This window comes from Lithobates pipiens, unplaced genomic scaffold (assembly GCF_037356315.1).
Source record: "Lithobates pipiens isolate NorthernLeopardFrog02 unplaced genomic scaffold, aLitPip1_a1.2 Scaffold_19, whole genome shotgun sequence".
NCBI lineage: Eukaryota > Metazoa > Chordata > Amphibia > Anura > Ranidae > Lithobates > Lithobates pipiens.
The window spans coordinates 342,489,091-342,505,048 of NW_027507764.1; the positions used below are offsets into that span (position 1 = coordinate 342,489,091).

General features: G+C 39.9%; 1 protein-coding gene across 1 annotated transcript in view; it reads left to right on the forward strand.

The window, feature by feature from the left end:
* Positions 1-15,958, forward strand: part of CDYL (chromodomain Y like) — a 113,777-nt gene that overhangs the window by 70,623 nt on the left and 27,196 nt on the right. The window contains exon 3 of the mRNA XM_077492130.1: positions 13,851-14,104. Within this exon, the coding sequence (XP_077348256.1) occupies positions 13,851-14,104 (254 nt within the window). The remainder of the gene's footprint in view (positions 1-13,850; positions 14,105-15,958) is intronic.

Sequence of the window (15,958 nt, forward strand, 5' to 3'; positions counted from 1 at the left end):
AAAGAATATATTTATCTTGCCACATATCAAAAAAAAGAAGTCAATGATTCATCATGATGTATTCAAATAAAGTGCATATTTAGTGAACTGTAATATAAAGAAAATTATCCTTTTTAATGAAGAATAAAATCATGTGTTAAACAAAGAAACGGTCCCAATATTTGACATATTTTTTCACAATAATTTATACTGCCCATTGAAATGAATTAATGCTCAAGTGCTAAATGCGCCTAGCATTTAGACATGTTTAGCAGCATTTAGATGCATCAAGTATCTTTTCTGCTTTTCCAGGATGCACTGGCAGTGTTTTCTTTTTTCCTGCCTCTAAAAGCCCCTGCCACTAAATGCTGCTAAAAGCCTATGTGTGCATGGACACATAGGCTATCATGCAGGGGAGTTTAGAGGCAGAAAAAAAATGCTTGACAACCCTAGAAGCAGCTTCAAAAAATGTCCAGTGTGCCTGAGGCCTTAAAATTTGCATAGTAAACATCTGAAAGGAGAGTAGAGCTTTACCTGCTGGCTGCATCTTTTGAAATTTTGAATTTGGTTGCATCTGAAACTTTAAAATGCAATCATTTATATTCACTACACTAAAAAAAAGTATTCTCTAAAGTCATCCTTATAAAAAATGTAGTGTATTTAAAACAATATACATTCCATTTTAAGTGTATTTTGTGCAATGTAGATTGCAAACGAATGTCACAATAGGATAAAACGTATTTAGGTGATTTGCATTCTTTGGTTTGTTGCTTTGATTACTGGACCTTATTGTGTTTGTACAATTAAATGATGCATTTATCATTCTATGGATACTTAAGTAGGCGTAACGCTTTCTTTTAGGACTGGCTTTGTATTTTAGGAGTTTATGGGTATTGGATATCATATTTTATAAAGCACTAAGTGTTTTTTTGTATAATATCGGCCACATTGGCATGCCACTCTAAATGAATGGCACCACAACGCACTGCACTTGGAGCATGTGCATTGTCATGCATCTTGGCAACACGATAATCCACATATTGCCAAATCACTCCTGTCTGACAGATGTCCCCCTGTGCTGCTCTGACTTAGGCTCTATGCACACTAGCATTTTTTTATAAGCTAAAAAAAAAACTGGGAAAAAAGCTGGATAAAAAACGCTGGTAATAGCTGTAGTAGCGTTTTAGGAGTGTGAGCGTTTTTGCAGTTAAAGGGGGGGGGGCTCAAAAAACACTATTAGTAGCATTTAGGAGTGTTTCTGCTGGGAAAATGCTCTAAGAAACTCTATATAAACAATTTTTTTTCCTGCTCCTAGACGCTGATGCTCAAAAAATGCTAATAGCCTAAAGCAGTGTGCATGGACACATAGTATAACCCTATTTAGCATCTATGAGCAGAAAAAAAAATGTTAACAGCTTCTAGGGCTTAAAGTGCTAGTGTGCATGAAGCCTAAAGCCTCGTACATATGATCCGATTGTTGGCCAACTGAGCATCTGATTTTTGTCTTAAGGGAGTGTCCCTGGATCTTGTCTTGCATACTAACGGTACACAATTGTTGGGCAACAAACACGGACATTGTGACGTACTACGAAGAATTTCAGTTCTTGAGCGCCACCCTTTGGGCCCCTTCTGCTAATTTCATGTTTGGTGAGCATTGATTCTGATCATGCGTGTTTGTACTTTCAACTTTTTGTTTTGCACTTGTGTAGTGACCATATGAAAATCAGACAACCGACTGTTGTCCTCCGCAAATTTACTAGCCTGTCATACAACATTTGTTCGCCGAAAGTTGGGCAATAATTTGTCAAAAGGAGCATACGGTCAAATTTTAGGACAACTGTCTGTCAACAGGCGATCCCCTGCCAACAACTGCATCGTGTGTACGAGGCTTTTGTGTAAAGCTGTTACTAGACCTCTATCTGTGAAAGTTGTATGCAATGGTTTCCTGACTATTGAGGTGATGGAAGATCTCTGGCCTTACCTGCTCTTAAAAATACATTTTTCCATTGACATATTATAGCTTAAACAAATCCTGCCTAGCTTTCCGCTGCTTTGTAATGTATAGAACAGGGCTGGGGAGTAACGTTTTTAACCACTTAATGACGAGGCCTAGTTTTCAAATTTGTTTACAAGATAAATTATTATTTTTTCTAGAAAATTATTTTTTTTTTAATATTGTGAAAGATGATTTTACGCCGAGTAAATTGATACACAACATGTCACGCATCAAAGTTGTGTCCGCTCGTGGAATGGCGACAAGCTTTTACCCTTAAAAATCTCCATATGCAATGTTTAAAGAGTGCTACAGGTTGCATATTTTGAGTTACAGAAGAGGGCTAGTGCTAGAATTATTGCTCTCGCTCTAATCTTTGCTGTGGTACCTCACGTGTGGTTTGAACACAGTTTTCATATGCAGGCCTACTCACATATTATGTGTTCGCTTCTGTATGCGAGCTCGGCAGGACAGGGCGCATAAAAAAAAAAAATTGTGATCACTTTTATTCCTATTACAAGGAATGTAAACATCCCTTGTGACAGAAAAAAAAGCATGAAAGGGCCTCAAAAAGACCTCAGATCTCATATTTACACTAAAATGCAATAGAAAATATAATTTGAAAAAAAAAATGTCCCTTTTAAGAGCTATGCATCGCTCCCGCTCTGCAATGGTATGGAGACAGGTGGGGGCCATTTTCCTCTCACTCAGCTCCATACCACAGAGGGGAGGGGAAGCGATCACCTCCGCTGCCTACGGCTCTGGTACATGGCGGAAGGCCCCCCTCCTGCCACGATAAAAGTGGTCTCTGTGGCGGAGAGATCACTTTATCTGAAAGAAGAAGCGGCTACCTGGGTTATGGCAGAACCCTTGAAGAAGCGGCTACCTGGGTTATGGCAGCTAGCTGCTACCACAACAATGATATCCCTCTTCAAAGTGTCAACGTATGATGGCAGGCTGTCCGTAAGTGGTTAACATACTTAACTTTGTCTGTCCTATTTGGCAGATATCATATATTATCATTTGCAAACTAGAACTGAACACTGTTTGACCCAAAGGTTAATTGTTTCAAGGCTTGGATTCTGCATTGTATGTTAATGCATTTAAAACTTCCCTTTGTCCCTTATCTTCACTTTGCCATTGTTTTAACCATCTCAATACTCACAACTTTCACCCCCTTCCTGCCCAGGGCAATTTTCAGCTTTCAGCACTCACGTTTGAATGACAATTACTCAGTCATGCAACACTGTACCCATATGAAAATGTTATAATTTTTTTCACACAAATAGAGCTTTCTTTTTGTGGTAATCACCATTGGTGGTTTTATTTTTTGCGCTACAAACAAAAAGACCAAAAATTTTGGGGAAAAAAATTGTTTTACTTAGTTGCTGTTATGAAATTTTGCGAATAAGTAATTTTTATTTGTAAATTTTTACCATAATTTATACGGCTACCTTTCTTTAGTAAAAAAATAACCCAAACCTTTTGCTTATTATTTAGGCAAGTTCACACCAGATGCAGTTCTGTAGGCTTTTTTTTTTTTCTCCACTTTTCTCTGCACTAAAAATGCCTGCACTGTGTTTTCCATGTATTCCAATGGCTCTAGTTGACATCAATGCAGTCAGTTTCCGCTCAGTTTCTGCAGCGGAAACTGACTGGAACTGACTGCACTGGTGTGAATTAGAGTCATTTGAATACATGGAAAATACTGCATGCATTTTTTTGGGCCAGTTCACACCACAAAAATGCACTCTGGATACGTTCCAGATCAGTTTTTGCTTACGGTTCACACCACACGCAGTTCCAGTCCATACAATTTGCTAGGTTCCAGTACAGTTCTTTGCAGAAAAAATGCATTGTCCCACCCCCCCCCACCCCCCCTTTTTTTTTTTTTATTTATTTTTTTTTTTTTTCTTCACTGGTGTGAACTAGAGCCATTGCAATACATAGAAAACACTGCATGCATTTTTAGTGCAGAAAAAAAGAGCACAGAACTGCATCTGGTGTGAACTAGCACTTAGGCTGTGCGCTTTTTTCTCGTTATCCCGTTTCTTGAGGCCCTAACATGCCAAGACAATACAAATGTATCCCCCAAATTACACCTTTTTGGAAAGCAGACAGTCCAAGGTATTTAGTAAGAGGCATGGTTGTAATTTTTTTCCCCACAATTGTTTTTCACCAAAAATCTGTATTTTTGGCCCTAGAGAATAATGGTGGGTGTTGCAAATTTTTATGTTGCACGATATTTGCGCAGCAGTTTTTCAAATGCAGTTTTACACGTGAATACAAAAATACACTAATTTTAATGCACACAGCCACAATATACTGTCCAATCTTTCGATAAAATGTGGTGTTGTGCCAACTAAATGGATACCAAATGTGTCACACTTTAAAATTTTGCACCCTTGTGAAATGGCGCCAAACTTCGGTATTTAAAAATCTCCATAGGTAACGCTTTTTAAGCCTATGCAAGTTTATCAGTTTAGAGTTAAAGATCTGGAGCTAGAATTATTGCTCTTGCTCTTTGATGTTTGTGGCAATACCTCACGTGTGGCGTGATTGCTATTTATGTATGCGCACAGGATCAATGTATATGTGTTTGCCTTGGACTGGGGCGCTTTCAATTTTTTATTGGTGGGACACTGGCACACTGACCGCTGTTTTTGTACACTTGGATACTGGTACAGATGGTGATGATGGGACACTTGGACAGGGACAGGTGGTGCTTGGTGTACTGTGCGGGGATGGCTGCAATCTGTGTAGCTGAACAGTAAAATCATCCGCTATACACACTATTCTGACAGTCTGCATCATACCACCACCACCACCACCACCACCACACACACACACACACACACACACACACACACACACACACACACACACACACACACACACACACACACACACACACACACACACACACCTCAGTGGGGAGAGCTGACAGACACATGTTGGTTTACACAGTGTGATAGCAGTGACCGGACACAGCCACCACGTGGTCGGAATGGCTAATCACAGCGCCCATCTGTAATGTGCTGTGTCCGATCATAGGATTACTCCGCTGCACGGCTCATGTTCTGTTGGGATGTACGGGTACGTCCAGTCAGTGGCGAAGCTCCCATCTGGCTGTTTATATGCAGTGGCCGGGTGGGAAGCAGTTAAATAACAGAAGTTGCTATAAGTCCAAGGTATGAATACACATTGAAAAAAACACTTTAAAGTTAAATATTTTTAACCCCTTCCCACCGCAGCCCCTCAAATTATGTTATGCCAGATGTTGACTTGATTTCCATGGCTTAAAATATAAAATTTAGGTAAAGGCAAGTAATAGGCCAATATAATTCTTAAAAGCTTCCACACTTGTAGTAAATTAAAATCAATACTGGGATTCCTCCAAATCTGTGATTTTAATAAAATAACAAAAACCTGTAAAGATCAGAAATATTCAAGCTGCCATATAGAATTTGTTTCTAAAGATGTACCTTTGGGACTGTCCTGCTGATCCTAATTTTAGTACTTCATGAGCCATGAATCCGGAGAAAGCTTGCAGGACGGTGATTCAGCTTCTCACAGGGACCTGTGTCAACTACTGTTGATGAGGACTATAACCATGGCTAGAGCAGCCAAAATCTGGAGCAGCTATGGCAATCCATCGGCTTCTAGCTTTCATTTTCATAGCTTAGTTGAAAAAGCTCAAGCTAGAAGCTGATTGGAAACTACGCACAGCTGCTCCAGATTCTGTCAGTTCTGGTTTTAAAATCTGAACAAAACTCTGGATAGCCGCACTCCAGATTGAGTAAAAAGTAAAGTGCCTTTATTTCTTCAAATGCAAGTGCAAAAACTCCATTGAACAACACATCGCAGCAAAGGGGGAAAAAAAAATAGAACAAGGTTGCTGACGTGTTTCACGCTACAAACAGCGCTTACTCACAGCTATGAGTAAGCGCTGTTTGTAGCGTGAAACACGTCAGCAACCTTGTTCTATTTTTTTGTTCCCCTTTGCTGCGATGTGGTGTTCAATATGGAATTTTTGCACTTGCATTTGAAGAAATAAAGGCACTTTACTTTTTACTCAATCTGGAGTGCGACTATCCAGAGTTTTGTTCAGATTTTAAAACCAGAACTGACAGAATCTGGAGCAGCTGTGCGTAGTTTCCAATCAGCTTCTAGCTTGAGCTTTTTCAACTAAGCTATGAAAATGAAAGCTAGAAGCCGATGGATTGCCATAGCTGCTCCAGATTTTGGCTGCTCTAGCCATGGTTCTATCCTTGCTCTGTCTTGTGATCACTGTGAAACAATTATAGTAGTAAATATTGGTTTGATTTAACTCTGCTGTTCACTGAAAAAAATCTGTTTACTAGATTTGAAGTAAACAAAAGCTTTAATGAAAAATCAGTTGAGTTAGGCCTCATGCACACGAGACGCAGTTAAACGCATGTTCAGATGCAGTTGGACGCTTTTTTTTCAACTGCCCCTGAACTCATTCAATGTTATCCTATGTGTCCATGCACACAGTCTCGTTTTTTGCCATTTTTATGCAGCTGCGTTTAACCTCGTTTTTCCAGAAGCAAAAAATGGGTTCAGACGCAAAAATTTCCACGTTTCAGACGCAAAACGCGGCACCCGCGTTTAGCCACATTTGCGTTTATTAGCGTTTTTAAAGGAACCCAATTTTTTGGACCTGAAAACTCAGAAATATGATCTGAGAATGACATTTTGCCACCCGACTTTGGGGGCCCATATCTTGGGGCCACTTATTGCCAGGAACCCCAAATTTGGTATGCAGACACTGTGGAACTAGCACTACAACATATCCAAATTTGAGGTTCCTGTCACCAAGTGACCAGAGATATGGGGCCCCAAATTCGGGTCGCAAAATGTCATGCACTTTTCTGCATCAGAGATACATGGCTTCAAAGTCAACTGTGACCATCTGCAGCAATGTAATTTGGTCATTAGGGTTGGGTGTTATGGTAAGTGGTTATCGGTTAGGGTTATTGTTTAGGATTATGGGTTGGATTAGGGATAGGGTTAGCGGTTAGGGTTCGGGTTAGTGTTTAGGGTTAGTGGTTAGGGTTAGGATGAATGGTTAGGGTTAGGATTCTGGATATTTTAATAAGGCATTAAAAATATTATACTACCATATACAGCAGCAAAGAATTTAAATATATTAATCAATACATATTTCACGATAAAAATATATTAAAAAATTGGCCAAATAAATTTAAAACAATTATAAAAAATCTAATTAACATAGATTTGCTTTTAAATAAAACAATTTGAAACTAGAAAAATAAATAAAAAAATATATTAAGATTAAAAAAAATATATATTTTAATATTGTTTTATATTAGAAATAATGAAAACATTTTAAATATTGCCACAAGAAAATTTTAGATATTTTAAAAAATTGGACAATTTGCTATAAATAGACATTATTATATTTTTTTTAAATAAAGGACATAGAAAAAAATTCATCTGTACATCTATAGAGAAATATATTTTATAAATTATATACACATACCTGATCGTTCCCAACAGACGTTCCTCTGGTGACACACTGCTCCTCATATTGGTGTCCACGAATCTCAGACCAGGTCGTACTTTTTCTAAGAGCAGATCAAATGTGACAATGGACATCCGGCTAAAATAAAAAAAACTTGTCGGGTAGGTACGCAGCTGCACATACATGTTTGTGAAATATCCAACGGACATTCGCTGTCCCATCAACGGATCGGTCCAATATCGACGAGCTCTGACTCTGGACCTCTCACGAAATTTGCGACGACGTTGCTGTCTCATCAAGAGCAACATCAGGAGCATTTCCTGACATATATTCAATATAGGATCCATTTCAAAATATATACACAGAAAGAGAGGCAAATGCAAGTGTAAAACTGCTCTCTATGCTGCTGCTGCCCACTCTGATTAAAATAGCAGAAATAGTTAAAAAAAAACATCCTTTGAGAGCTTGGGGAAGGTCTACATGATGTTATCTTTATAAAGGCTTATAAACGCAAACGCGGAAAAACGCGCGTTTCTAAATGCACGTTTCCGCTTTTTTTGAGCAGAGTTTTCACCTGCGTCTCATGTGCATGAATCCTTAATACATAATCACACACTGCAACCTACATTAAAATGACTCTTCTTGTGTTGAGAAACTACCCATTATTTAACCACTTATAAATGGCCCAGGCTAAGCCTTTAAGTGTCTGCTTGCACCCCAGTTCAGGTCTGTCTAACTCCCTGTTTATATCTTATTATTTCTCTGTGGTTCCCGTGGCTTCCATTGATATAAAAAGCATTATTTAAAGTGACCTTAGGTTAAATTAACCACCTCAGAACCATTTTGAAAAATCTTAGATCACCTTGGTTTATTTACTTTTCAAAAAATTTAACGTTTTGTAACAATTTTCTAACTTTTTTTTTTTATTTTACCTTTTTTAGTATATACATATTTTAAACAAGAAGTCAAAGCAATACAAAACAAGCCCTGATTCACACTGTATCAAAGGCACTGTATCTGTATAGAGAAATTTTCAAAGGTCACATGTGAGATGTTCAATGAGAGGACATTACCGCATGGCATTAAAATCTGCCAATGTATTAGTCGCTTGTGGAGTGGTGCCAAGGCATGCTGGTGGCGGTGACCTCTGGTTAAATGAGAAGTGCATGCTGTTGCCCCTGGCAAAGCTGGTGCATGTAGATCAGCAATCAATGTGCAGTCTGTCAATGCTGACAGGCTGTGATGTCGGTTGCCTCCAGTGAGGAGGAGGTCTCTGTATATATTTGTCTCTCGAGCCCCAGGGAATGAGCCCCTCCATGTCCCTAATAAGGCAAGAGTCCCTAGAAAATACTTGTGGGATGTATAGAGATGATGGATACATTACTGGAATTTGTGAAAACACATTCACTGTACACCTAGGTGTCTCCACTGCAGACAGGTACTCCACAGTACCAGCTTGTCTCAGTAGAGCCAGGTAGTACAGGTGGTACTAAGCAGTGTTAGTCAAAAATGGAATTGGTTAGTACAGTGCTGGTTAACTGTGTGGAAAGTTATCTCACAGTTCCCTGCGAGAGTGCTTCCAGATACTGGTCTGTATGGAATATATTCAGGTGAACTGTGCAAGAAATCACAAGTGACAGACACGTCGGAAATCTCTTCCCCAGATGTGGTGACGAGGAGTATTTCTACTGGTGTGATCCGACGTGCGACTGAGCAGTGGTTGGTAAATGGCACTGATACTGCCTCACTCACATACTAGACCTTGTAAGAATAGGGCAACAGCAAAGATTGTGGCCCTAAAAAGGTCACTGGTAATTGTGACATTAAAATGTGTAAACGGTTATTGAATGTTCTTATAAATGAGGTATTGGCTGTTGAAGGGTTGATGAATCCCAAAGAACACAGAGTGGTTGAGGCTGGTAACCGAAATAAGGTTGGTCCCTTTACAGACACGGTAGAACCCAGATAACAAGCAAATGTGCTGCTAGTTTTAAAATGACTTGCAAAGCTATTGCTAGACTTGCCAGGCTTCACAAGTTTGTTGCACAATTTCAGCAAGTCCGCATTGCATGACTCCAGATCAACTTTCTTTGCGAACATTCTGCAAGTCCTGGTTTAGTTATGTTGTGTACTAATACTGCCACCCCAGGGGTCACTGTGGCTCTATTTTCATGCTGTAGACTTGCAGGGCTCTTGCTGTAGACTCAACACTGCAACTTTGATCTAGCTAGAGACTTGCCACGCAAATTTGCTACAAATTGGAAAAGTGTCAAATAGAACTTGTGCTTTTAGTGCTCTGCAAGTCTACAACTTGACACTGAAAATCTGCAGCACGTTAACAGACTTACAGTTCAACACTGCCACAAATTTGTGGCAAGTTATCCTTGCTATCTGGGAAATAGGCCCCCTGCAGGTTCAGGAGGGTAATTTTGGTGAAGGATTTCTAGGAGGTCTAGGAAACTCCAAAGGTGTGAGAGTGAGCCCGGTAAACAAAGGTCTAAAGGAATTGGCACAAAGTTAAGCAAGGTGGCATTAAAGGAGTTTGTTATCTAAATAAAATAGCCCACACTTATTATAAAAAAGTGTTTAAAAATGTGACCCCTTCAAAATTAAATAAAGGACGGGGGTTTATCTAGAGGAAATTGAGGGAGCACTTTATAACTTTAATGGTACCCGACACTTAAGGCTCAGGTGTCAAATTCATGCTCAGGAAGATACCAAGATTGGAAATTCACTAATGGTAATGTTGCTCGTATGGTCCCAAGGAAAATGGGCAGGCGGTGCTTTTTGAAAGCACACTTGTAAAGCTATATGGTGGCGTCTTTTGTAGAGCCCAAAGTCATCTCAAGAGACAGGAAATAGTTTCCATTTGATCAAAGTTATGTCAGATAGGATTGGGCCCACGTGGGTGGTAACTGGTACAGAGGTGCCAAATCAAGGTGTTTTAAGTTGGTATGTTTCACCCTCTGGGGTGAAAGGGAGGGAGGGGAGATCTGGTAGTGCTGTGCCCTGCTACAGTGTAAAGAGTTTGACTTGTGGCTTGTGTCAGAAAACTGGCTTTTCAGTTTCCTAATTTTTTGGTAAAGCTCGGTTTGAGAGCTGGAGCCCAGAGATTTCGTAATTTTGGATGTTTTGTGAACAACTGGCACACTGATTGGGCAGGTGTATGCTGGGCATTTAGAGGAGACCTGACTTCAACCAAAGCGTTTTCTGCACAGCAAACCTGTTTCTCCTAGATTTTGCCCACCTAGGAGAGACTGGTGGAAGCCAGGGCAGAAAGGGACTGCAAATTGTGTGCAGAGAGTTTGTGAGAAGATTGTCTGGAGGATACAGACAGACAAGTGTTGAGCTTTGTTTTATTATAATTGGACAAGAAAAGACCTTAAAAAGAAGAATTCTGTTTTTATTACTGTCTGTCCATTCTCACACTCATCTTGGTGACATCCAGTATGCCAGGGTGCCATCTGGACATGAACTGATGGGAAATTTCCCTAACAGGGACAAAGGTGTAAAAACCTGACTGTCATTCTTACCCTTCACCCACATCATATAAAGAAGGCATCACACATTGTGTTGATTGAATGGGACCAAGGCACAGGAAACTAAGAAATGTGGTTAACTTTAAACCACAGAGAGGCAGGACTGACCGATCAAAGCTTTGAGGTCCGTTGGCATGGACCATAGGGTGAGTACACAGATTGACAACTGGCTACAAGGGCAAATTCAGAGGGTGGTGATAAATGGGGGAGTACTCGGAATGGTCAGGGGGTGGGAAGGGGAGTCCCCCCAGGTTTCTCTGCTGGGACCAGTCCTATTTAATTTTGTTCATAAACGACCTGGAGGATGGGATAAACCGTTCAATCTCTGTATTTGCAGATGATACTAAGCTAAGCAGGGTAATAACTTCTTCGCAGGAGGTGGAACCTTGCAAAAGGATCTGAACAAATGAATGGGGTGGGCAACTACATGGCAAATGAGGTTTAATATGTAAAATAATGCATTTGGGTGGCAAAAATATGAATGCAATCTATACACTGGGGGGAGAACCTCTGGGGGAATCTAGGATGGAAAATGACCTGGGGGTCCTAGTAGATGGGCTCAGCAATGGCATGCAACGCTAAGCTGCTGCTAACAAAGCAAACAGAATATTGGCATGCAATTAAAAAGGGGATCTAGAGATAAAACGATAATTCTCCCGCTCAACAAGACTCTGGTCCGGCTGTGCCTACTGTACTTAAAGCTGTCCAGTTCTGGGCACCAGTCCTCAGGAAGGATGTACTAGAAATGGAGCGAGTACAAAGATGGGCAACAAAGCTAATAAAGGGTCTGGAGAATGTTTAGTTATGAGGAAAGGTTGCGAGCACTGAACTTGGTCTCTCTGGAGAAGAGACACTTGAGAGGAGATATGATTTAAATTTACAAATAATACAGTATTTGACCCCACAATAGAGATAAAACTTTATTCGTGGAAGGGAGTTTAACCACTTGCCGACCAGCCGCCGTCATTATACTGTGGCGGGTCAACACGATCCCGCGAAGCGTCGTAGCTATATGTCGGTCCCTTTAAGCAGGAAAGCAGGCACAAAAAATCCCCATTCTGAGAGAGGAGAGAGAGATTGTGAGTTCCTAGGAGCTGGGAACAACAATCTCTCATCTCCTATAATCAATCCCCTCCCCCACATTTAGAACACACACACACATAGGGAACACCGTTAACTCATTGATCACCCCCTAGTGTTAACCCCTTCCCTGCCAGTGACATACAGTAATCAGTGCGTTTTTATAGCACTGATCACTGTATAATTGTCAATTGGAAAAAGGACGTCAATTTTGTTTGGGTACAGTGTCGGACAACCGCGCAATTGTCAATAAGTGACGCAGTACTGAATCGCAAAAAATGGCCTGGTCATTGAGCAGCCAATTCTTCCGGGGCTGAAGTGGTTAACAAGACTTGTGGCCACTCATCAAAATTAGAAGTAAAGGGGTTTAACCTTAAACTACGTAGAGGGTTCTTTACTGTGAGAGCGGCAAGGATGTGGAATTCCCTTCCACAGGCTATGGTTTAAGCGGGGGAACATTGATTAGTTTCAGAAAACTATTAGATAAGCACCTGAACGACCACAACATACAGGGATATACAATGTAATACTGACACATAATCACACACATAGGTTGGACTTAATGGACTTGTGTCTTTTTTCAACCTCATTTACTATGTAACTATGTAATGCATGTATTAATAATTATATGCTAATTGTAATGGTACACATTATTTTTTCATAGCTGTTTTTGTTGAAATTGAGTTGGGCTGCAACTAGCGATGATTTTCATACTCGATGAATTAGTTGGCCGATTATTGTTTCGATTAATCAGTTAATAACCATAAAAAAAAATGTGGTGTATAATTTAGTTAATATGTAAAGTTTAAAAAAAAGGCAATGTATTCTTAAATATCTCTATGCAGTGGTAATATAAATAACCAACTACATGGTTAGGGAGTAAAATCTTTAATCCACAACAGACAGAAGAGAGATACTGTATATACTATTAGAGGAGATGTACTGTATATTAATATTAGAGATATATTGTATATACTGTTAGAGGATATATACTGTATATGCTAGTAAAGGGTGAATCTGGTAAATATCAAATTTTTTTTTTTTTTTTTTAAAACAATGTCTTCTTAAAATTATTATTTTTTTGAAGGAACGTTTGTTCGATTTTCTAATCATTAGTGGGGTAAAATTGACGTTCATTTCCAACCATAGTGATGGGAAAATTTGGAAATAAGAGAACTTCATGGTCAAAGGAATTTTCAGACAGTGTATGTGGTTCAGAAATTACATTAATTTTAAAAACAAGTGAAATTTTCAAACAAAATTCTTTCATTCAGCGAATGTACAAATTTATTTTTCATTTAAATATTCTCATCTGAAAATCCGTGTAGCCAGCATAAGGCTCAGTATACACCTATGCAGTTTGCTTTTGATCTGTTTCAGCATTGCTTTTTGCTGTGCGCTTAGATTTTTGTGCACATGATTTTGCTGCAATTTGCGTTTTTGCAATTTTTTTTGGCCAATTTGTTGGGCAGATTAAAAAAAACACAAATTGCTGCAAAAACACATTACAGGCGTTTTTGTAGCTTCTCCATTGAAGTATATTGAGCCAAAAAAACACACTTCTGCGTTAAAATGACAAAAAATACCGAAATGTGTTTTTTACTCTCGCAAGAACATGGCTACAGCGCTTAATTGCAAGTTCATATTCCTAATCTAACGTCAGGAGTGACATGACCTCTGAAATATGTGGGAGGCTTTGCAATCACTATTCTGATATCTAACCAAAGTACAACGTTTTAACTATTTGCAGGCACATCTACTTTCATGCAGGCATTGACTGCAAATGGTACCAGCAATATACAGACTTCAGTGGCAGGAGTAACAGGAAAGAGGAGGTTTATTGATGAACGAAGAGAACAGTCGTTTGATAAAAGGCTACGTTTCAGTGTAAGACAAACTGAGAGTGCTTATCGATACAGAGACATTGTTGTGCGAAAACAGGATGGATTCACACATATATTACTTTCTACAAAGTCATCTGAGAATAATTCCCTGAATCCAGAGGTTAGTTTGCAAAAAATGTAAAATAAAGTGGAATAGTTGAACATAGTTTGCTCATGTTTTTTAAATTATTATTTTATTTAAAATATCAATTAAAAAGTGATCCTTTAGTTTGCCCAAGCATGACAAATCAATATGGTTTCATAACTTCTCCCTCCCCAACGCTCTATACTCTCCTTATTTTCACTCCCCCATTTGTTCATTGGGAGTGAAGTGACATACCAACACTTCTTGTTATGGATGAGCTTGTGACTTGCGCTGCTTTCTCACTGTAGCCGCCCATTTTAGCGGTGCTTTACTACTGTAATAGCGGTGCTTTGGCGGTGCTATTCGGTCGGTAGCGGGATGTTTTTAACCCCCAAGAAGGGGTTAAAAGTGCCTGTGTTGCGGCACTTCCGAAGTGGTTTTCAGCCGCTTCGGAAGCACTGCCCATTAATTCCAATGGGCAGGGGCTGTCTGGGAACGGTGTATACAGCACTCCTAAACCGCCCCAAAGATGCTACTTGCAGGACTTTTTCTAACATCCTGCAGGCGCACCGCCCCAGTGTGAAAGCACTCTGGCTTTCACATTGGGGTGGCAGGGGAGGCAGCTTTCAGGTGCTTTACAGGCGCTATTTCTAGTGCTAAAATGCCTGAAAACTGCCCCAGTGTGAAAGGGGTCTTACTGTCATCCTTACACTGGACTGAGTTGATGCCTGGTGATTGGGTCAGCTGTCACTTAGTGGAACAGCTCTACAGGTACCAACCAGACCCCCCCCCCCCCCCGGTCTAAATATGATCTACCCATCTGCACCACACTATTGGCTTATTGCAACAATTGGCGGCCTCATATGCCAGCATTGCTGGGGGAGGGGGTGCAACAGGGACAGCAGGAATCCTCCTTGTTTACAGCGCAGAGCAAACTGCATCTTCTGCATCTTGGAGATTCCCAGGTGCTGAATAGCTAAGGTGAACTGATACATAAGAATTATTGGGTTGATTTACTAAAACTGGAGAGTGCAAAATCTGGTGCAGCTCTACATAGAAAAGCTTGTACAGGCATACCCCACTTTTAAGTACACAATGGGGTTTATTTATTAAAGCTGAAAAATCAGGCTCACGTCTGCATAGAAACCAATGAGCTTCTAACTCCAGCTTGTTCAATTAAGCTTTGGTAATAAAACCTGGAAGCTCATTGGTTTCTATGCAGAAGTGAGCCTGATTTCGCACTTTCCATCTTTAGTAAATAAACCCTGTTGTGTACTTAAAAGTGGGGTATGCCTGGAAGTTTTTTTTTTTTTTTTGTCAAAGCTTAATTAAGCTGAAGTCAGAAGTTGATTGGCTACCATGCAAAGCTGCGCCAGATTTTGCACTCCGCATTTTTAGTAAATCAAACCCTATGAGGAGTTTGCTATGCAGTAGCAATACCACTTCTGCTACCTTAAAGCCACTTTGGAGTCATTGCTACTGTTTTGGCTTATGCATGTATTCCCTCAGTAGGAATTGTTGACAGCTAACTAAAAACAAAGTTTATATATGTGGGTCTGCTGTGGACTTGGCACTGGAATGAAGCCAATGCACTTCTCAATTTATTTGACACTATTTATAGCATACCCAAGTGGCATGTGAAGGCAGCAACATCATCTATTTTTCAGAAATCTAGAAAGAAATCGTAGATAGAAATTCTAGATATGCCTAACTTACCTAAGAAATCATAGATTTACCTAACTCTTAAGGCCTTCTTCACATATACATACTACGTACAGTGAATGGATTACAGCAGCTGAAATTGGGGAATTCTTGCAGCTGGAGTGACCGGGGTGTGTGATAGCATTGGCTGCTAAGCCTATTTAAATTAATGACAGGACAGCAGCCACC